The 23,006-nt window shown below is 34.8% G+C and overlaps 3 protein-coding genes and 1 pseudogene across 4 annotated transcripts; 3 read left to right on the forward strand and 1 right to left on the reverse strand.

Annotated features, from left to right (window-relative positions):
* The first annotated feature begins 448 nt into the window (after positions 1-448).
* Positions 449-4,076, forward strand: LOC112006248 (heat shock cognate 70 kDa protein-like; annotated as a pseudogene).
* Positions 4,077-6,064: 1,988 nt separating this feature from the next.
* Positions 6,065-7,817, forward strand: LOC112006244 (uncharacterized). The gene is made up of 2 exons (XM_024038536.2): positions 6,065-6,159; positions 7,056-7,817. Exon 2 carries the CDS (start codon positions 7,100-7,102, stop codon positions 7,577-7,579), a length of 480 nt encoding a protein of 159 aa, XP_023894304.1. The 5' UTR covers positions 6,065-6,159; positions 7,056-7,099; the 3' UTR covers positions 7,580-7,817.
* Positions 7,818-12,674: 4,857 nt separating this feature from the next.
* On the forward strand, positions 12,675-15,548 carry LOC112006243 (mitochondrial outer membrane protein porin of 36 kDa). Its single transcript, XM_024038535.2, has 5 exons — positions 12,675-12,766; positions 12,874-12,960; positions 14,263-14,324; positions 14,486-14,712; positions 14,917-15,548. The coding sequence occupies exons 1-5, from the start codon at positions 12,721-12,723 to the stop codon at positions 15,221-15,223; spliced, it is 729 nt and encodes a 242-aa protein (XP_023894303.2). The 5' UTR covers positions 12,675-12,720; the 3' UTR covers positions 15,224-15,548.
* A 2,716-nt stretch (positions 15,549-18,264) lies between these two features.
* Positions 18,265-22,797, reverse strand: LOC112006247 (hypersensitive-induced response protein 1). 2 transcript variants are annotated; one of them, XM_024038539.2, is made up of 7 exons: positions 22,580-22,797; positions 21,626-21,694; positions 20,579-20,791; positions 19,839-19,959; positions 19,555-19,646; positions 19,381-19,477; positions 18,265-18,846 (listed from the first exon to the last, which is right to left on the reverse strand). In XM_024038539.2, the coding sequence occupies exons 3-7, from the start codon at positions 20,765-20,767 to the stop codon at positions 18,488-18,490; spliced, it is 858 nt and encodes a 285-aa protein (XP_023894307.1). In that variant the 5' UTR covers positions 20,768-20,791; positions 21,626-21,694; positions 22,580-22,797; the 3' UTR covers positions 18,265-18,487. The 2 variants fall into 2 exon arrangements, with proteins under 2 accessions (XP_023894307.1, XP_023894306.1); XM_024038538.2 differs by lacking the exon at positions 21,626-21,694 and having other exon boundaries at positions 22,580-22,796.
* Positions 22,798-23,006: the final 209 nt, after the last annotated feature.

The following is a 23,006-nucleotide window of genomic DNA, read 5'->3' on the forward strand; positions in this document are numbered from 1 at the left end:
AAGCTGCTAGAGCATGAACAGTAGCATATATTCTCTATATTTTAGCTATGCATACTTTGTTGGAGATGCTCTAATGGTGTTTACAAGCGACAAATAATAATACAAAAATGAAACAAAGAATATAAAAGAATATATGCACCTGGTAAAAAGCCTATTTTTTTTTTTTTAAGAAAAGAAGAACTCTAACATATTATTAAGTTGCTCAAATTATGGACCAAAATTTAATTTTATTGGCATAAAAAAAATTCAAGATGTTTCTAAATTTTTTTTTTTTTTAAAGTAGATAAATATAAAATTTTAAATTATTATGTATGATTTATTTATTTATTTATTTTTTCAGGTTGGACCACCTGGCCGGAATGTGGCACTGCGCATGCATTTTCCTTTTTCTTCCTTATTTTTTATTCCAAGTGGGTGGAAATGAAGACAACCTCGTGGTTAAGGCAAATGTATAATTTTATATAGTACCGTCTTTAACCTTTCATTGCCAAGTGTCTCATATTCAGTCTACTTTCACCTACTTAGTTTCGGTTTAAAAAAGACTTTGAGCTTCTTGTCCCGACGACGATGGCCAACAAAGGAGAGATTCCGGCGATTGGGATAGATCTGGGTACAACGTACTCGTGCGTGGCAGTGTGGCAAAATGAAAGAGTAGAGATAATGGAGAATGATCAGGGTAACAGGACCACTCCTTCCTTTGTTGCTTTCACTCCGGCGGAACGCTTGGTTGGTGATGCAGCCAAGAACCAGGTTGCCAGGAACGCCACCAACTCTGTCTTTGGTAATCTCTCTACAATAAAATTCCCCTCTCCTTTTTATAAAATAGATGAATAAAAATATTTTCTGTTAATGAAGAATTAAGAGAATATATTTTTTTTAATTCTTATCTTTGTACTCTGCACTCAGTACACTTTCTAACCAGTATATATGTGCTAATACACACACTCACAGTTGGTATGTGTGGCCAGGGCTTCTAATAAGAGTCTTAACAAACCCTAGTTGATTATATACCCATCCCAGAAAGGCCATTCTATGTAAGAAAAGAGAGAGCTTTTGGTTTTTAAGAAAAATTAACTCCACAATCTTTTTTTCATCTCTTTCAATCTTCAATTGAGATATTGTATTCCTTCATCTCAACCTTCAATTGAGATATTGTATTCCTTCATCTCAACCTAACACATAGACCTTGTGAGTTGAGTGAAAGTTCATGGAAACTTGAGAAGCCACATTCATAATCTAATTCTTTTTGGTGGTGTTTTCATTCGTGCTTCAATGGAGGTTCTTTGATAAGCTAGAAAGAGAAAGGACTCAAAGTAGTCAGTTGCTAATTGGAGCTTGGAGGGCTCAAGTACATATAAACTTGTGGGCTTAGACGGTTCATAATGTTCTTGTGTACTGCAACAATCTTGTTTAGTGGAGATTTCCAATGGGTGGTCAGGCGAGAGGTTTTTTTGCCCGGTGTCACGAGTTTTCCTTTTCTTAAACACTTCTTAATATTTGGTTTGGTTTGCTTGCTCTTCCCTTATCTCCATTGTGCTTTACATTTGTTATGCGTTGTTTAGTATAGCTTTTGTTCAATGGAAATTGGTTAATAATTTATACTTGGACTAATAGCATTAGTTCAATTTAAAAGGTGATTAAGCCATAAAAAGCATAGTTTAGGGTTCTAAATACTTGCTAGGGTTGTTATAGCATCTTTCAATGATAGTGTTTCTTACACACAAACTATTACACACCCTATTTTTGAACTGAAACTGTGACTTGAAGTTATGATTTTAAACCGGGAATCATGACTCATAGTCATGCTTTAAATTTTAAAATAGATTGTGTAAAACTATGTGTAACAAATTGTGTGCAACAAGTATTAACCCCCCCACCCCCCCCAAAAAAAACTACACTAGTTCTACATTCACAAGTTGAAGCCAAATTGCCAAATTGGTTGATATTCAAACCTTTCAACTCACCTATTAAAGAAGGAAAAATTTCCTTCTCACCTAAAGAAATGAAACACTTCTTTATCTTGAACTCTTCTTTACCTATTGTCACAAAAGCAAAACATTGAAATTTTTTACTTCCGGCCTATTACTCTAGAGTCGGTGGTAACTCCACATTATTAGACTAATGAGCTGCAAAAATGTCCGCTTTCATTACTTAAATTCACGAATAAAAAATATACTTACAAAAAAAAAAAAGTCAATATATAATCTTGTTGCTTCTTGTGCTTCATTATTGTCTAATAGTTTTTACATCTTCTATTTGAAGTATCAATTCCTTAAAAGGCTAATTATATTGCAGATGCAAAACTGTTGATTGGTAGGAGATTCAGTGATCCCTTGGTTCAAAGCGATATCAACCTTTGGTCATTCAAAGGTCATTGAAGGTCCGGGTGATAAGCCTATGATTGTGGTCAATTATAAGGGTGAAGAGAAGCACTTTGCCACCGAGGAAATCTCATCTATGGTCCTAAAAAAGATGAGTGAGATAGCTGAATCCTACCTGGGCACAACTGTGAAGAATGCGGTTGTTACTGTCCCCGCCTACTTCAATAATTCCCAGCGTAAGTCTACAAAGGATGCTGGAGGCATTGCAGGCCTTAATGTCCTGCGTATAATTAATGAACCAACTGCTGCAGCCATTGCTTACGGCCTAAACAAGATTGAAGATAGCATTGGCAAGAGAAATGTGTTGATATTTGATTTGGGTGGTGGTACTGCTGATGTCTCACTACTTACTATTGAGAAAGGTGTCTTTGAAGTGAAGGCTGTTGCTGGAGACACTCACCTTGGAGGTGAGGACTTTGATAACAGAATGATAAAGCACTTTGTTGAAATATTTAAGAACCAACACAAGGTGGACATTAGTGTAAACTCGAAAGCTCTTAGGAGGTTCAAACTGAGTGTGAGAAAGCAAAGAGGATTCTTTCTTCTGCAATTGAGACTAACATTGAAATCGATTCTTTATATAATGGTATTGATTTTGTTTCAACTATTACTCGTGCCAAATTTGCGGAACTTAATATGGATTTGTTCAGGAAGTCTATTGATATTGTGGAGAAGTGCTTGACTGATGCTAACATGGACAAGAGTTGTGTCCATGACGTCGTTATAACGGGTGGTTCTTCCAGAATTCCTAAGGTGCAGCAGTTGTTGCAGGACTTCTTTGATGGGAAGGAGCTTTGTAAGAGCATTAATCCAGATGAGGCTGTGGCTTATGTAGCTGCTGTTCAAGCTGCTATCTTGACTGGTATATGTAAGGGGAAACTTCAAGATATTGTGCTCTTAGATGTCACCCCTTTGTCTCTTGGCATCTCAATTAATCATACGGGTGATATGTCTGTTTTGATTCCAAGGAATTCTGCCATTCCTGCCTCAAAGGTGGGCCACTACATCACTATAGATGACAACCAAACTTCTATGACCATCTCAGTGCATGAGGGTGAGAGAGCAAGAACTAAGGATAACAACTTCTTGGGGGAATTTGTGCTTTATGGTATTCCTCCAGTACCCAGGGGTGAAGCTCAGGTCAAAGTTTGCTTTGATATTGATGCCAATGGTATCTTGAATGTGTCTGCTGAGGAGATTTCCACTGGTTTGATGAAGAAAATGACTATCACTAATGATAAGGCAAGACTGTCCAGTGAAGAGATCAACAGGATGGTTAGTGATGCAGAGGCGTACAAGGCTGAAGATGATGAACACAGGAAGAAGGTTAAGGCTAAGGAAGCTTTGGAGAACTATGCCTACAACATGAGGAATACTATCAATAATGAGAAGATTGGTTCCAAGCTTGCCCCTGCAGCTAAGAAAAATATTCTAGATGCTATTGAACAAACAATTCAATGGATAGATGACCACCGGCTCGTGGATTCAGAACTGTATCATGACAATCTAAAATGGCTCGAGAACATTTGCAATCCCATCAGGATTTATGTAAAGCAATAATAAATTTTATGCTGGTTATGGAGTCCGTTGTGGCAACCTATCATTTCAATGGATGTAATGGTTCAAACTTCAAACTATGTTACTACTTTCCAGTGCTACTATTTTGAGTGTGACTACAACATATTATTATTATTTTTTTTTTTTTGGTTCTATTGTTTTCTTGTTAGTTATTTGGTCTTATGAGGCAACGGTTGGAAATTTTCAAGACGTGTCCACTGATAAGGATTTAGCTTCAAGCCTTCAACACATAGCTTGGTCATTGAATTCGGTTTCAGTACAGTCACGCCATCGAATTTGTAAGGTGTGAAGTGTGAACAGGTAAAAATGAAATGAACTGGGAACCAAATAAAACACCAACAATTTTTGGGCCTTGTTTTTTAAGTAAAATCAAGGCATAATAAAACCCAAACAGAGTACGTAAAATCTTCCTGAATCTCGCGGAACCAACCAAAGAAAATTATGTAGATTTCATCTAACACCAATTTGGTCACTTTAGAGGTTTTGGGGGTATTTTAGAAGTATTTTTGATATTTTAGACTCATAAAATTCATCCCCTCTAAAACACCCTTGTCCTTAAGGGTCTTCAAAGGTTTTATTCTTCCTCTGCCACCAAGTACTTCTCTTTAGTTTTTCACATATCAACCTTCTGGATTTAATCGCCTTTCCTTTTTCGCATTCTTCAAGGTTTTGTAACTCTTTTGTTGTTCTAAGACCGTACTTGTCCACCCTTTCAGACATTTTTAGTGCTTCTTAGTTCATGAACCTACAATCCTTGCCAATATTTTGTAAGCCTCCATTGCCACTGAAACACGAAAAGAGTTTTGCTACCTTTGGAACGGTAACACTGAACTCGTTGACCCATGGTTTGACCTCTTCGTCTCACCTCAGTTGTATGAGCTTTTTGCATGATTGCATTTTGGTTACCTTCAATCTGTTGCATCTCTTAGGTTATTAATCAGCCGTCCTAAAGTTAAGGAAACTATGTTACTGACTTCACCTTCCAATATCTCAATACCATGTTTTTCTATATCAAGCTTTGATACCAATTATTATGGACACAATTTTTTTAGTCTGGTCCCATCTAGGAACCAATATTATATATATATATATATATAAAAGATAGAAATTCTCCTTTAGTATAATCTAAGTGTATATGTGTGTAAAACTCTTTTTTAGAGACTTGAATTCCAACTCTTGCCTCCCACATTCCACAAGCATTTATACTTATTGAGTGACTATCGCACCAAAGGTGTGCCGTGATCAAATCTTAAAATTGATAAGTGAACTACTTTGAAGAAGTCTAGGTTCAATAATAGACTAGATAACAATTTGTAACTTAATTATTCATCACTACTATTTATTTATTGTCAACGTATAAATTTACGCAAGATAGACTTCCAAATAAATGTAACTATCAATAAAACTAATCATAACTCATCCTAATCCAAACCAATTTATTTGAATAAAATTATTTATCCAATACTAGTTAATTTAAATTAGATTCATAGAGCTCGCTTGACTTTTTCTGTCTTTGTCTATGACAATTGTCTAGTATCCAAAAAAACAGGACAAAAACTTGTTTTCCAATGTGTTTCAGTGATTTATAACTGAAAAAATGGTTTAAAGTCACTTCTTCTTCTTTTTTTTTCTTTTTTATCAAAGTAATTAAAGTCACGTTTTCAAGTTATAAAAAGACATAAAACACACGTCATAAAAACAAACACTGCCCAAAAAAAAATTATGCCCCAAAAGAGAGGGCTTATAGAGAATGATGGGGAACCACACAATCAAAGGTTTATTTCTTAGCACTATTCATAGATAGAAAATATAAATGGCATGATAATGAATTTTTTTTATAGATAAACTGGATGCACGGAATAATTTCTCGAGAGAGAACATATCACAAATTCACAATATTTGCCGAAAAATAAGCCCAAAATTTTTTTATTTACAAGTAGTTTGTGGCTTACCGTGGAAAGTTGATGCTATTTTCAGAATTACTTTCAAAAGTAGCACATACCAAGTGTTTGAATTGAGAACAAAACATGTGGGCATTCATATTTCTTGCTAAACCAGATTAATTATTTAGATATATATTACTGGTCAGGATCACAGAATAAAAACTGAGGTCACCCTGTAGTTTGTGCAAACTGTAAACAACACAAGAATTGAGATTCTACATATCTTATTGCAATAGCCCAAGTGATTGAGACTCCAGGTATATCATCATGCCCTCTGATTCTTTGTATTTCTTCTGCTTCTTCAATCTACTCATGGTCTCTTTTGATGGCCAATACAGTGACACAGATTAATAATAGGAGGAAATAGTTAAGTGCTAAATGATGTAATGCTGAAATCATTGTAACATAATGATGTAGGCATGATATTTGAAATGAAGAGATGGCTTTGGCTGGAGTACATTTCTAACTACATAACATATATATCAGCACCCATTCCTCACTTGAGGCAAAACCTTTAATGTTTCTCTCTATTATGGCAAATCTACTCATGCCATCTTATAGCATATTGAAATGCATGTAGAAATAAGCAAGCAAAGATGCGATCCAATTTGGACCCTTTTTTTTTACTATTACCTTGTGAATGTGCAGTCCCCATTCTACACACACCGGATATTTACAAAGAGAAATCCTTTAGAGGTGGCCCAAAGATGCTAGCAAGGGGTTTCGATCCCAGGATTTCATGGATATCTTGCGGCCTTAGGAACCACTAAGCCAACCCTTTAGAATTCAATTTGGACCATGTTACATATTGAAAGGAGGCATTAAGCAAAAATGCCTGTCATCACCATGACTTAATGGTCACTTCAGTTCCCAGCTTCATTGCATTGAACTTTGACTTCTTTTATCAACATGTCAAATTTATATACCTGTTACAATGTACATAATCATTGGATGTAATAGTCAACCGATATTTTAATTGAGAAAATCAACATCACATAACATATTAAAGTTATATATAGTAGCGTTTGATTAAAAAAGAAGAAAAGAGTTATACTAATATTCTATATAAGAAGGCTTATTAGTGTTAGTAGGCATTTAAAAGTTTTCCTTGATGCTCCTTACATTCTAAATCTCACCAATTTTATGTTTTCAGAGGGAATTCAGTAACCAAAAGCTGTAACATTCCTTATTTTAAACATGGGAGAGACGGAGGATTCCAAAAAACATGAAGACAAAGGCAAAGTTGAAAAGAAGGATAAGAAAGAAAAGGAAGAGAAACACGGCGATGATGATGTAAAAGAAGATAAGGGAGAGGAGAAAAAGAAGGACAAGGACAAGAAAAAGAAAGACAAGGATGGTAAGGAGGGCAAAGAAGGTGGAAAGGAGAAGAAGGATGATGCAAAAGAAGAGAAGGGAGAGGAGAAAAAAAAGGATAAGGATAAGAAAAAGAAAGACAAGGATGGTAAGGAGGACAAAGAAGGTGGAAAGGAGAAGAAGAAAAAGAATCCTGAAGATAAGAAAGACCCAGCAATACTGAAGCAAAAGCTTGAAAAGATTGATTCCAAAATGCAGGCACTGGTGGCTAAGAAAGAAGAAATTTTGAAACTGCTTAAAGAAGTTGAACAAGGTGCCCCAAACGCAAGTGAAGTATCCGGCCCCCCCACCACCTCCTCTTGAGGCTAGTCTATGTCCCTTATGTGAAAAGTGAAAATGCTTTATTAGGAATTTTTAGTCTAATATATGATTTTTGTGAAAATGGCAGTGTATCTTCTGCATAGGCAGTTAGAATTTAATTAAGAATGCTTGACTAATTTATGTCAATGCAAAATAATTTCATAAATGTATTAATTAAATTAAATACTCAAATAACAAATAACAAATGGGAAGAGAAAATAAGTCTTGTAGCAAGAATAACCTGTTGTGAAAATTGGTACTATAGATTGGATTATGATTTGATAACTTATGTAAGGAATGAAGCTTGGTCCGGAAGCAATGCATATAGTAAGAACATTAAGTTGCATTGATCACGGACCAAACTTTATTCCAGACATTATAATTATCACTCCTTACTGATAATAGAACTTGATAGAAATATATTACTGAACATTCAACAATGCCTTGTGCTTTTAAGCCAAAAGCACTGCAGAAAGGCTCTGGCATGGTTTTGTCCACTGGCTAATAGATTCATCTTATATGATTTGAGCTCTAAGAGACATCATTGCACTCCACTAGGTTTTTGCTCCCCTGCAGAGGTGCAAAAATTACACAAGGTCTGTGCAAATCAATGTCAGAGAAGCGCATACGCATTGGCCAATCACAAATTAAATGGTAAACCACTAATGTCACTTTTGTTTAAAAAAATATGATTTAGGTAATGAAAATTTGGTTTTCACGTGTGGTCTAGTGATTTAGCCATTCATTCACGGGGAGACAAGCTAAGAGAAATCATTTCTAATGCTTCCTCCAAAGTGCTAAATTCCACAAGGTGTAAGGCCAATAATGGCAACCATCTTTGCAACGAGGATCAGATTGTTTCAGTTTCATGGCGTGCAATCAGAATTTCACAATATGATTGTTTTCTTGAAAATAATTTAATGAACCGCTGCATTTAAATTTCAATTTGAAAACTTGTTCTTACAAATTACTACCATAGAATAAACAAAACACTTTTAAAATGAAATGGAGACATGGTATGATTTTTGATGCCATTATATATACTGGCTACTATTCTACTTCCTGTAAGTTGAGTGGTTGAAGTTATTGTCTCCATCATAATTAGCAACCATGTTTAGATGAGAGAAACCAATAATCTCAAAAACTGATATTGGAGAAATTACTTCGACAATTTCAAAATATGGTAGTGGACAATAGGCAAAGACTTGGGATGGAGTTCTTGTAGGTATGCACTTCATTGTCTCTAGATTCAGAGCTTGGACATTGTTAAGGCTAAATTTGTTGGAGGGAAAATAGAAGGAAAGGAAATGGGAATTAATGTGGGGTAAACATTTGTGTTACACAAGTCCTTTGGCAACAACACACCCCCCCTCACACCCCCCCCCACCCCCCCCCCAATTAGTGGACATGGATGCAAAGTAGCTAGTCTTTCTTATTAATAGCCAGAAAATTCCAAAAAAATTAGTTCAAATTATTGTGGTTGAATGCAGAATTATACTCCAGTTCTGTGATGCACAGCCTAACTTTTGTGTGGATGTCCTGCAAAGAGAGAGGATGTGATCAAGAAATATACATTTAAGCAATATATTAATAACTGAATGTGAATCACCATAAAGTATCTTTCAATCTGAACTAATTTGGTCAGACAATCTTTGACCAAACAGTAATCCCATGTACAATGAACATGTTTTCCCTATGTGAAACATCCTGCCGTCAGTCCCACATTCACACTACACAATAGATGGCCTTGCAGCAACAAAACTCCTCTGATTCCTGCTGTTTCCCACAAAGCCCTATCATACTCCCATCATATCATCTATAATTAAAATCCTTTCCATGTAAAAGTGGAACCCATTCTCACCACGAGTGCCACAAATTCAATATTTCTAAGATGTTCATGGATGTAATATAATAGTATGTACAAGCATTTGGGCTAGTGACCAATGCCTTGGAGAGATTCTTCAGCACTAGACTCTCGTCATGTCGAGCTTCCTAGTATAAAATGCTTTTTATCAATCAAAACATCCTTGATTTGAGACAAGCCCTATTTCATGATCAAGCGTCGGCACATGAAAAAGAAATCCCATTGTCTCTTTCTAGACAGTCAGTGGGGTCATTGAACATTTCAAGAACGCCTTGCCATTTATATGAAGCACAAGAGTCAATACTTTGTAAGCGAAAGCCAGCATCCATGAAGTGGAGTCATGGTCATTGGAAATGACTTTCAGCTAAAAAATCAGTGCTAGAACTTTGATGCAACATGTTATGGAATAGACATTGTAACCTCTTTTAATTCATGGCTACCAACAGAAACCTGTAATTTCAACAACTAATATTGGAGAAGCTACTTCCACAATTAACGAAAATTTAAAATGGATTTGAACTACAATGGACATTAATGTTTGGGAGTTGGGACTATGGGGTTTGGATTCAACTTTTGGTGGAAAAGAAAGAATGAAATCAGTTGCAATTTAAAATGTTCCATTTTATGCTTCATCAATACATACCAATGAAAATTTTATGTGCCACTTTAGTGTTCTATTTTATACTCCGCATTGCAATTATGATTTTTTTAATAATTCTCTCATAGAGGGGGGGTTTGAACTATGAATGTTCATTACTTTAATTTGCTCTCCATTTCTAAGTTTGCAGCATTCACAATAGCTTCATTGACGTTACCTACTAAATAAAAAGCTCGTTCAGGAAGACCATTTAATTCTCCGGAAATGATCAATTTAAACCGTCTAATGGTTTTTGATTCCTTGTATTTTGATTAGCACCTCTTCATTTTATTTATTTTCTTTGATTATTTTATAAGGAAAAATAAAGTGATATGTGAATTGTGATAGATTGTAATTGGTGGATGATTAAGTGGAATATTCAGAATGGTATGACATTTTTTTTTCTTTTTTTTTTTCCCTTATAAAGCAACCATAGTTTAAAATGTGGATGAAAACAAAAACAAAAAGAATAGTTGGTGGAGCATATCTTTATTAACACCTATGCTGCAGGTCGTTTGGCACAAAAAGAAATGTGTACTAGACTACTAGGAGCTGTTTCAAATTTGCAATTACGTATAAGCTAAAAAGATAGGCGACAAGGCATATCTGGTTGTTAAACGCTATACGGGTACAAACGCTTTACGTGAAGTATATGTCAAGCCAACTCTTGGAATTTTCATTTTAACATGATATGAATTTTCAAGATCCACAAGTGGGGAAAAGTCAAAATATGAAAATAATGTTCACATGTTTAGAAAAAAAAAATGAATAAATTAAATATTGTTCACATATGAACCAGTGAAAAAATAAATGTGATGCATGCTTCAAAACTTTAAAAAGTTATATATATTTGCGTTTAGTTGTTTATTTTATTTTTAAAATTTTTAATTTCATGTAACTTTTTAAAATCTAAAGAATGGCAATGCAACTTTTAAATACTTTGTGAAAATTATTATAAAAGCAGGGTGAAACTAGGCAAGGTGATTGGAGTAGTTATTGATAAATGAATAAGGTCTTCATTTGTTTTTGTTTTGGTGCAATCCTGCAATTTAATAGCTTGTAATGTACATTGATCTTGAATAAAACCTAATTATCATATGGACAAAGTTTATTAGATATCTTTTTATTAGATATGAATTTTGACAAATCCATCATTGGATTACATCTTCATCTTATATCCTATATATTTACAAAATTTCTAGAAAATTAAATATCAATAATTATCTCATCAATAAATTGTTTAAATTGTAAGTTTTTTATAGTTTAAAATTATGTATAAAATATAAACTTATAGATCATATAGTAAATAATATCTAATTTATAAAAAATTTGACAAGTGTATTAAAAACGCAAAAAACATATAATCTAACAGTTAGATTTTCAAAATATGTAATAATATTTATTTTATTAAGTAAAGTTGTAGTCTTAGGCTAAAACTAATTTTGTAGTTAAACTTTGTCCTTATCATACAACTTAAGCCTACTCATATGGTTTTGATATTTGTTGTAATTGAAATTACTAAATGTTGTGGACATAGGATTTGTTGTGAAATGTTGTGAACGTAGCAATTTTCTTACTATTTAGGCCATTGTAAAGTTGCACAGATTCAACATCAGTGCACAATATTGATGGATTCAAAGGAAACATCCGGCTTTCCCAAGTTAATTTCTGTTAATAGTGCCACCTTGATTAAGGAAGAAAGGGCCAAGACTCAAGAGGTACAAGAATGCAACATACTGAGCTGATTCATGTGTGATTTAGTACTGAGGTACCATTCACTGGAGCAATCGCACAAAGGAGGATAACTAGTAAGATTCCCACTAATAAAAGAAAAGAAAATGGATTACTCCTTCCTTTTCTTTTGTGCTAATGCTAAATTCCAAAATAGGTAATCACCTCCTTCTCAAAAAAAAGTAGGCAATCACCTATTGAAGCCTAGAGGAATCATCACTAGTTACAAATTACCTGGAATTTCTGCCCATTTGATATGAACAGAACAGAACATTGATGGCAAATTAATTCCACCAATTATTCAAGAAAGGAATGAAATATTACCACAAAAATAGTAACTGTAATAATAATTACCCAAGTCCCAAAAAAAGATTAAAATAAAAAATAAAAAAAACTGCCATGCATTATTCCAAGTGCATGCCAAGGTTTTGAAAGGTTTGATGAAACTGAAAGATTGAAACCATTGAACCTCAATGACTCTTTTGGTGCATTTCAACAACTTTGGTGGAGATTTGGAAACCTATACATGTATTTATTGGACTGAAAATGTAGAGGAACCAAATCAAGAGCAACCTATTCTCTTTAGTGCTACAGAAAATGTGTGCCAAGTAAGAGTATAAGACCTCATCCTGCTGTTTTTGTTCTTTCTTGCTGTTCTAAAGTAAAATCTAAACTGCAGCTGTGTCAAAGATCATTGTATAACTATAGCTCTAATAGGCCACTTAATTTTTTATCAAACGGGTTCTTGGAAATTTCTCTTACTAATTCTTCTGCTTGTCAGTACAATAGGAAACTTCCTCTTTGGCTGCTTCTTTCCAGTTCCAATAAATCTTCATGCCAACCAATGCAAACAGCTAAAAACAAAAATTTTGATCTCCATTTTTTTTTTTTTAGGTCTAACAACAAACCAGCATGTACTATCCTGGTTTATACTTTGATATTGGCAGAAAGGCCAGAGGTTATCTCATCTGTTTGGTTTCTCATTTATTGTTAGAATGATTTCTTATTAGAATCTGGGTTCTTTATTGTAATATACTTATATTGATTTGTTTTCTTCTATGCTAGATCTTCTATACAATGGATATGTTCAGCGACCACCAAAGGACCTTCACTTCCAACGCTTTGACTGCAATCTTGATCTCTCCTGTCAATGTAATTGTCTCTTCAATGGTTAAAGCTACTGTTTCTTTTTTTCTTTTTTAATTTCTTCTCATGTAATTTTTATCTGTTAAAGAATATTATCATCTTTGTGCTAAAGAATTCAATTTCTTGGTTAATTACGTGCATATTTATTTCTTAGACTTTAAGATTGGAAATTCATAGTGTTGCATATAAAATAAACAACCTAATATGTAGAATTAGGTTCCCATTTGACATTATCTAAACGGATTTGTAGAATTGAAATCGTGTTTCTAAGTCACGATTTTTGTACAACATGAATACTATTGAATTTTTTTCCCTTAGAGATATCCAAACTTTGAATGTTTGGATGTTTGATATCCACACCGATATGTAAAATTGAAATCATGTTTCTAAAACAATATTTTTTTTGTCACATGAATACTATTGAATTTTTTCCTTAAAGACATCTAAACCAATGTCTGATATCAGAACTAATATGTAGAAATGAAATTGTGTTTCTAAGACATGATCATAAGGGGAAAAAATAAAGCAACCTGATCACTTCAGTACACATTTGTCATGTTATGCCTGCTATGCTTAGAGTTCAAAAAATATAACAACTAAATAGACAGATGTTGCTTTAATTATCAATATCCATTATCCGTATTTCTTATTTGCTATGCATAGTTCATGGTAGTAATTTCAGATTCTGAAAGTGATAAATGTGGGTTTCCAAAACTGGTATTGGAATGGATATTCAAAGACTCAAAGAATGATTTAACTGCTGGATTGGGTAACATTAAATATCTTGATAATTATATGAGGTAATATACTTATACAGTTATACCATCACAAGGAAAATTTTAAATTTTGTCAGGATTTCGTTCGTTGAGATAATAATATGCTTGAAGAGGTCAATCATATAATACATTGATCACTAGTTCCCAGAATCTAAAAATGGACTACTCTGGCATCTGTTCTTTGGTTTGGAACAGTCTCATTGCAGTCAAGAAGAATGTTGTTTTCCCCTTTAAATAAAAGTTATGGTAATGTGATGACTTAGTTGTCATGCTATTCAGTTCTTTGTGCTCCTAATGAAGCTGTTGTTTGCTGGCCAACAATTAGACAATTTAACGCACTGAATAATTAAGAGCTCAATCTATAATGTTGACTCTGAGCTAAGTTACTTAAGAATTTGAAGCAAACCCCATAAGCAAGAATAGAGTTCTGATTATAATTTTGAGCTCAATCATTTGTTTGCAAATAGTTGGAAATTGATCTAGTTCAATATGATACTTTAGCTTGAACTTTGGTTTTCCATGACTCTCACAGTTAGAGATATTGTGCCCGGACTGAGGACCCTTTTTAAACTTTCCATTCCTGATTCTGCCAAGGTAAGAATCTTCTGTCACTTTCTTGCCATCTTAAATCTGAACACTTCTTACGTCAATATATTTTTTTTCTATCTCTTTTACTTTCAATTTCCTTGTTGAGCCTGTGGCATGTGATACATTACAGGAGATCCATTCTTAGCCAACAGTGATTGTGGTAACAGGTGGAACTGCAATACTTGCAAAAGTATGTTGGGATAACAGGAGGTCTTGGATTGATAGCAGACCCTCTTACAGGAATTAGCCCCCTCATAAATTTTTCAGGCGTGTTGGGAAGTGATTTTCTCTCCCTTGGAACTGATGTTGCCTTCGACATATCAACAGGAACATTGAACAAACTCAATGCTGGTTTGAGCATCAACAGTGACTTTCTTATTGCTTCCTTGACCTTGTGAGTATCCCCCTGAAAAGTTGGAGGAAGAAATTTTTAGGAAAAAAAAAAAAAGGGAAAGAAATTGTTTACTGACTGTTAAGACTTACTTTTAAGAAATTATAGAGACAAATTTTCCACCACTCTATGATTCTAAAGTTATTTCAACTGACTATGAACCTGAAACACAAACGGTTGATTCTCTAAGCTCCCCTCACAATGCAGGCATGACAAGCTTGACTCTTGGAAAGCTTCTTGTTACTACGTGATGAACCCCCTGACCAACACTGCCATTGGAGCTGAGCTGAAGCATACCTTTTCAAACAGTGACAGTGCCATCACAGTTGGCGGCCAGCATGCATTGTTTCCTTCTACATTGATGAAGGCTCGAATAAACACATATGGCAGGGCAGGTGCTCTTATTCAGCAAGTGTTTTGGGGAAAGCTTGCTCTAACTCTTGCTGGAGAAGCGGATTTTATGGACATAAATGAAACTCCTAAGATTGGCCTGTCTATTGCTTTCAGGCTTTAGAACAAGTTAGTGGAGAAAGCTTCTCTATTCACACAATAAAGAACAACTTCAGGAGCATATGGTTTTCGTCAAATAATTTGTGCATGTCATAAAAGACAACGGTCATAGAGCAAGTTCGTCCAGCATTCAGATAATATTGAGGCAAATACTTTGTAAGTAACAGGTACTGTCCAAGTAAAAACTAGGTGAAAATAAAGGAGAAGTCGAGGTACCCTTGTATCACTTCCACACAGCATTTATTTGAGAAAGTGAGGATATATGTATACAGTTTTTCAGAAAATAGTAATACTTAAAATAAATGGAAATTACTACCTTTTGGCTGTTTTGAGTGCCTAAAATAAGATCAAGGATGAAATGTTCTAAAAAAAAGTTTTTACTTTTTAGATAAGAAGGGTCGAGGTATAAAACCCTGAAATTTTTTTATTTTATTTTATTTTTTTATTTTTTATTTTTTATTTTATGGTAAAAGGGGATGTATTACTGAAACTAACCAGCCAAAATAGGCTTAGAACAGATTCTGTTTAAGTACAGACCATTGGCATTAGCCTTAAGAAAATCCATAAGGTCTACAGGCGGACTTCTAAAAACATGAAAATCGCTTGATTGGAACCCAACCTAGCCAAGACATCTGCACATCTATTGGCCTCTCTAAAACAATGCTTAACACGAACCCGCAGAAGCTAGGATATTAGGTACCTGCAGTCATCCACCAAGGTAGAAATAACACTTTCAGCAGCCCTGGGATTATTCAGCAGATCTACTATAGCTTTAGCGTTAATTTTGATCTCAATTGTAGGTAAGTGGAGGTTTATAAATTGCAGAATTCCGTCTCTAAGGCCCCAAAGTTTTGCAGCAAAGCTCGTTGTGATGCCAATCTTCCTAGAATAACCACAAACCCGTCCTCCCTCCCCATTTCGAATGAGTCCTCCACTTCTAGCTGGGCCCGGATTGCCCAATGAGGATCCATCTTAATTGAGTCTGAACCAACCCAGTTCTGGCTTTTCCGACCTAATCCTCTTTACCACCTGATCAAGAACTATTTTAGGAAGCTTCACACAGTGCTCATACTCCATAGCTTCTCTAAAAATCTCATGACCCAAGTATTGTTGGATGGTTTTGTTATGGAAAACAATGTTGTTCCTATGTTTCCAAATGTGCCAAATAGCGAATAGGAAGGAGATTTTCCAAGGGGGGTGGTCTCTGTACTTTTTTGTATTAGCCTTTCCATTAGTGGTAATCCATTGATGCAGATTGCCACTGAAAAAAAGATGAATTTACCTCCTCGGCACCTAGCTGTGTCCAAAACTCCCTAACCTTGCTACAATCCCTTAGTGTGTGAATTATAGACTCAGAATCAGAGAGACATAACGGGCAAGTGGGATCAACCATTACCCCCCTCTTAGCTAGGCACTCCTTAACACCAATACTACTGTGCAAGCACATCCACACAAATGTTTGAATCCGAGGAAGAGTGTTAACTTTCCATACCCATTGACTCGAGAAATGAGTAGCTTCACTTCCAATAGCAATTTGATATGCACTTTGAGTTCAAATCCGCCATAAGTGGACTTGCCCTAGGCTAGTCTGTCTTGTCCTCTTGCAACAAGAGAGACAAGAGTGGCTTTTAAAATATTACTGATACTTTCTGGAATAGGAATGGATATTTTTGACCAATCCCATCCATCCGCTAAAAATACTTCTTTAACTCTGAGATTCTCCTCTTCTACAAATAAAGGACCTTACACCAAGCTCCTAATAGGCCCAACACTACACCAAATATCATGCCAGAAGCTCAATTCACTATCTCTACCCACAACCCAACTTACTCCTTTCTGGAAAATATCTTCACCTTTTTTTATTGTAGACCACACTCTAGAACAAGGCAGCTTAGTGGGATTTGTGGCATTCAATCTTTGTCTAGTGCAATACTTACTTTTTAATACCTTACTCCATAACGCATCATTCTTAGTATTGAAGCGCCAATTAAGCTTAGCAAGAAAAGAAAGGTTTCTGCCCTTAGTTGTGTGAAGGCCAAGACCCCCTTCACTTTTAGGCCGAGTAATTTTCTACCAACCCACCCAATGCATCTTCTTGCCCGACTCTGAAAAGGCCCACCAAAAATCCCTATTAACTTTATCAATGTTGTCCAGGAACTTACTCGGGAGAGCATTGCATTGCATGACATAAGCTGGAATGGTAGAAGAAGAGGCTTGGACAAGAACAGTTCTACCAACAAAGAAGAGGAGATTGGCCTTCCAACCAGCAAGTTTTTGCTTAACTCTCTCAATGACAAAATTGAAGTCCTGGCTGCTTGACCCTCAGTGCTGAATAAGAAATTCCAAATATTTGCCGAAATTAGGTGTTAAAGAAAACCCCAGAATATCACACAAGAATTCCCTCGTGTCTCTATCAATATTAGGGGAGAAAAACACTTTGGATTTGAGTTCAGTAATTGATTGATCAGATCTGTTGCAAAACTCATCCAAAGCATCTATAATTATAGAACAATTGCTGCCATCTGCCTTAGCGAATAACACAAGGTCATCCATAAAGAAGATGTGAGAAAAAGCAATACCGCTCCTAGACGCTTTAATAGGAGTCCATTTTTTCTCCCTACACTTTTCTTCAATTAAATGCCCCAAGACTTCCATGCAAAGAATAAAAAGATAGGGGGACAAGGGGTCCCCTTGCCGAATGCCTCGAGAAGGCCTAAATGGTTCAAGCAAACCCCCGTTGAAAAGCACAAAAGTAGAGGTGGAAGATACACAATTCATAATAAGTTCTATCAACTCCCTGGGCAAGTTAGCTTTCAAAAGATTTTCTCTAATAAAACTCCATTCAAGCTTGTCATATGCCTTTTCAAGATCCGCTTTAATTGCCAAATACCCTACTCCTCCTTTCTCTCTGCCAATAGTGTGGATGAGCTCTTGCACAAAAGGCTTTAAAACCCTGAAAGTTGAAACTACTTAAGTTGTACAAAAGGCTTTAAGCTAAGCAATGAACTGAAGCTGATGAGAATTCATGATTGTGAGGAAGAAATATTTAACAGAAGCAATTTTAGCTGTGTCATATTCAAGCTTGAAAATCTGTACATACTTGACACATCTTTAAGTCTCCTATTTACAATAATTATCATAATTCACAAACAGACATGACAGTTGCATCAGGATAGATTACATAACACGCTGAAAAACTTGCAGAGAAACATCAACATGCATGGACCTCGTTTCAATACACAAAAGGGGGAAAAATGGAAAAGTAACCCTAATGTTGAACGGAACCCTGAAGAAGTCCATTACGAATTTGAGATGCTACATCACGAACAGCACCAGGTCCATGAGGGATGAACACAGCAGAGGATTTTGAGGCAGCACCAATTTCCTTCATTGTGTCAAAATACTGGGTAACAAGAACCATGTCCATGACATCCTTTGGCGTGGTCCCCGGCACATTAACAGAGAAGCCCAACACACTATCTCTCAATCCATCAACAATTGCTTGACGTTGGCGGGCAATACCCAGCCCAGACAAATACTTCGACTCAGCCTCACCCTCAGCTCGCTTAATTTGCAAGATTTTCTCAGCCTCTGCCTTCTCATTGGCTGCCACCCTCATTCTTGCAGCTGATAAAATATAACAATTTCCAGAAAATTTAAGCTTATATAATAAAGGGAAACTAAAATACCATCTTTCCTAAACGAGTACACTGACTTGAAAGTATATCAGAAAGCATTAACAACCAACCAGTCAGCAGAAGAATTTAGTAAAATATTTTTTATTTGCAAATGTGGTCAAAACCCTGGAAATTCATAAATCTGAGCACTCTTACTTCCAGGACACAGCATCTTCTATAATCATTACTGATTTTACAAAAGAATTTAGAATATAACATAGTTACTCTATGTAAGTTATACTGATTCCATTTCTTGGTAGTCATGGACATGGGGATGTAAGAATGACAATTTGACAGTTTACCACTCTGGCAATCTTCCAGTCCAACAACTTAAATATGATGAGAAACATTTCAGGTGATACTGAGATTTAGCATCTCAACATAAACACTGAGATTATAGCAAAAGCAACAATCCACACATCCAGAGCAATTGAGCAAATCAGAAGCAAATTAATACTTAAATCAAATTGGTGATATAATATACCTGCATTGATTTCATTCATTGCTCGCTTGACAAGCTCGTCAGGTTCTATATCAACAATGAGTGTTTGTACAATTTCATACCCATAAGCAGACATAGCCTGTAAACTAAACAGTGTCACAAGTTAAGCATACACCCTTTGATATTATGATACCGTGAATCAATCAGATAGTCTACCTTTTCAAGTTCATCTTCTACAGCTTTGGCAATGTCATTTTTCTGTTCAAAGGCATCATCCAAGGTGAGCTTTGGAACACTTGCTCTGATTACTAGTTTAACGGACAAGGCAACACCAGTTAGTTGATAATACTTATGATAAAAATAATTAAACTATTGGAAAAGATGAAATATATTTGCAAAAATAATTAATTACAAATATACTCATATGTTTACATATGTAAGATATTATATTATGCAATATGCATGTCTCTATATTATACAGGAGGGTATTTGGATTATACCATCAAACACATAGGCCTGGATTTGGCTTCTTGTGTTGCTGAGTTTGTAAAAGGCATCGCTTGCTTTGTCTGCCAGGGCACGGTATTGAATAGAGGCAACGACATTGACAAATACATTGTCCTGGAGAAAAAACCATCACAAAATCTAATCGCCCTACATGCTAGTGCCCAGGCACAGGTTACAGGTAACAATAGGCTTGCAAAATAACATTTACTAAATTTATCATTTTCTTAATACAAAAATGTACTTCCTCCCTTAACTGCTCAAAACTCAAAACTCAAAACTCAAAAAAAAAGAAACAAAGGTAAAAAAAAAAGGGGTACAAGAGATGCTTTGATAAAAATAATTATTATTTCAAAAAAAATTGATCTGCAATAAAACAGCATGTTTAATGGTTCTGGAAAGTTTACTATATTCTTTGGCCAAGCTCATAATGAAAAAATTTCTTATACTTTTTTTTTAAGGCTGACAACTTATAGGGAGATTTTTTCTTTTCTTTTTTCAATGAGTATATGGAAGAGTTATAAGTAAAGAATAGATGACATCATCTGTTGCCTCAATACGAATGCACCAAGGCAATACAGATGGATATTTAATAGAAATAAATAAATAAGCTACAAGGCAAAATTTAAAAATTCAAGAGACGAAATTGCCTTTGCCAAATGACAAATGCAACAAACAAGCATCAGATGACCACAAAGAGGTTCACTCATCTACATAGTTACAGAAATTTACAAACCTTTGTCTTAGTCTCACATCGCACATCCAATTGCTGTAACCGAAGAGTGAGATGACCAGAAAGCTGACTTCCAAGGCACCAAGGCAAGAAATGGCATCCTGGCTCAAGAACTTCCTCAAACTTACCAAATTTCTCCTTGATAGCCACATTGGATTGGTCAACTTGTACACAACAAAGCAGATTACCCATCTTCTGTATACTGTGTTATTATATCTGGAAAAGAAAATGCACATAATCAGCAACTTGTTGGAAATAGAGAAAAAAAGGAACAGGAATAGCCATGACTTTTGCTTGCCATCTCGTTATAACTAATGATTTCTAGTCATCATTTTTTATTGATATACTTTCAAAGGGGGAGAGAAAAATGGCTATATGATTGATCAAGTTACCTTTTACTAATTTAGTGGTATCAAAATGAATTCCAAAGCTAGTTACATAGTTAATAAGGCACCCAAAGAGATCAAGACATATAAGCACAAGAGTTATGATATACTACCTAAAACTGTTTCTACAACAGACTAGTGTAGATAGCAAATTGCAACCTATGCACCCATAAAAGTTCCTAAGATGAAGCTCAAAGCTATATTTGGAAAAGGGTTAAACTTGTTGTGCATGTTTATTTTACAAAGTTTTATATACGCAAAAAACAACTGAAATTGTGATATCACTAAATTAGTAATAAACACTGCTCTTTGGAAAAACTGGAACAAAAAATGCTAAACCAATACTATGCTGTTCATAGAAATCTCATAAACCATTCAGAAAAAGATACAATTTACCATAAATTGATATCTAAACTTTTCCTTTGAGAATTTCATTGTTCCAAAATTGTTGAAGAATTTCTTTATGCTAAAATTAAATGAAAATTTAGGCAAAAAGTATTTACAGAAAAAATAAAATAAACTTTGCAATGAGTACACATACATCAAGAACATTTCATCCTCATAAGAGATCATTTAAAGCTTAGGATTAAAAAGTTTCACAGGAAGAATACAGTAACCACAAATTTTATTTACCTAAAAAAGAAGAGAGACAAGAAAAACTTACAATTCAATAGACAAACAAAAAGGCAGGTCAAGAGATGAAAATGAGTGTGAACTAGATAGGATGACAAGCCTACAACTCAAACAAACCAAACAATGATCACTTATATAGACCTCAACAAGATGGTTTAAGAGACTTTTTATAATAACAGTTTGGTTAACAGGTGCCCATAGAACATTTGTTAATGGACTATTTTAGAAAAAATTTGATACAAATTTCATAAAAAGCATAAAAAGCTGTAAAAAAAAAAGTTTTTTTTTTTCCTTTTTCCATAAAAAATTCTTAAAAATGGCCTATTAAACAATGCCTTTAAGACATCCGTTAACTTCCCCCTATATAACAGTAGCCAAAATCCATGTAATTGTAATAATATTTTATAAACCAATTTTAGTAAGGCAACAACAGAAAACTATTTTTAAAAAAAGACTTTTTATAAACCCTTATACTTCTCTGACATCAACAGCCATTAAAATTAAATAGTCTGAGCTGTACCCAATGATACCAGGAAGACTCTAAGATGCTTATCATAATCAGAATTGTTAAAATATGAAGTTACAAATTATCATATATCATATAAGAATTTTAACTTAGTATAAAATTTTTGTTTGAATTAACAGCTAAAACTACTAGGATAAACCTCAGAAAACTCGCTAAACGTTACTTGAAATGTTTGCAGCATCACATATATAGTCTCCAACGTGATACAACCTAGAAAAGTAGCACTATTATCAAACGAAATTAAGAAACTTTGTACCATGAAAGGCATCTTTTGCCGTCCTAGAAAACAAAGATTCATTTTATAGTAAAATCATTCGGTGTCAGTCCAAAACAGAACACAAGAGTGTGACTTTGCTACTTTTCAAGGACAAAGAATAAAATTTGTGAAGGAAAAGAAAGGGTCATAGAAACCCAGTTGAGATATTGAATTGCAATGAAAGAGAGAGAAAAAATTCTTACCAGGAATTTTCTTTTCCTTAGATGAAGAGAAAGAGCTGTGCTTTATGGTACCATAGCACCCAGAAAAAGGCTTGCGTTTCTTGTTGCAAACTCGAACTGTGGGTTCCCAAATCCTAGTTAGGCAAACGCAAAAGGAAAAAATGCGTTAGGCAAACGCACGCACTTTGTGCTTCCATTCATTCGTTCTTTTCGGATAAGAATGACTTTGGCTGTCGCTTTTTTTTTTTTTTTTTTGGTGATAATCGGATAGAATTGTTCCATCTATTTATTCTTGCAAACTAGAATTACATAGGGATGTAGAAGAACATAAAATTAGTGAGAAAAAGGAATTTATAAATATCCTTTGAGAAAAGATATAAGTACAATGAACTCACATAACATATGTCTAAATGGGACCAAAAAAAAAAAAAAAAATCTAATTATATAT

The sequence above is a fragment of the Quercus suber genome, unplaced genomic scaffold, assembly GCF_002906115.3.
Source record: "Quercus suber isolate HL8 unplaced genomic scaffold, Cork oak 2.0 scaffold_681, whole genome shotgun sequence".
Taxonomy (NCBI): domain Eukaryota; kingdom Viridiplantae; phylum Streptophyta; class Magnoliopsida; order Fagales; family Fagaceae; genus Quercus; species Quercus suber.

What these genes read in the sequence shown, in the direction of transcription:
- LOC112006244 (XM_024038536.2), top strand. Translation starts at nt 7,100, where the DNA reads ATGGGAGAGACGGAGGATTCCAAAAAACATGAAGACAAAGGCAAAGTT.
- LOC112006243 (XM_024038535.2), top strand. Translation starts at nt 12,721, where the DNA reads ATGTACTATCCTGGTTTATACTTTGATATTGGCAGAAAGGCCAGAG. An exon ending in TATTGGCAGAAAGGCCAGAG is followed by an intron (nt 12,767 to 12,873) that starts GTTATCTCATCT and finishes CTTCTATGCTAG; the next exon opens with ATCTTCTATACAATGGATAT. An exon ending in CCATTCCTGATTCTGCCAAG is followed by an intron (nt 14,325 to 14,485) that starts GTAAGAATCTTC and finishes TTGTGGTAACAG; the next exon opens with GTGGAACTGCAATACTTGCA.
- LOC112006247 (XM_024038539.2), bottom strand. Translation starts at nt 20,767, where the DNA reads ATGGGTAATCTGCTTTGTTGTGTACAAGTTGACCAATCCAATGTGGCT. An exon ending in CCAGGCCTATGTGTTTGATG is followed by an intron (nt 19,647 to 19,838) that starts GTATAATCCAAA and finishes CCGTTAAACTAG; the next exon opens with TAATCAGAGCAAGTGTTCCA. An exon ending in TAGAAGATGAACTTGAAAAG is followed by an intron (nt 19,478 to 19,554) that starts GTAGACTATCTG and finishes TTTAGTTTACAG; the next exon opens with GCTATGTCTGCTTATGGGTA.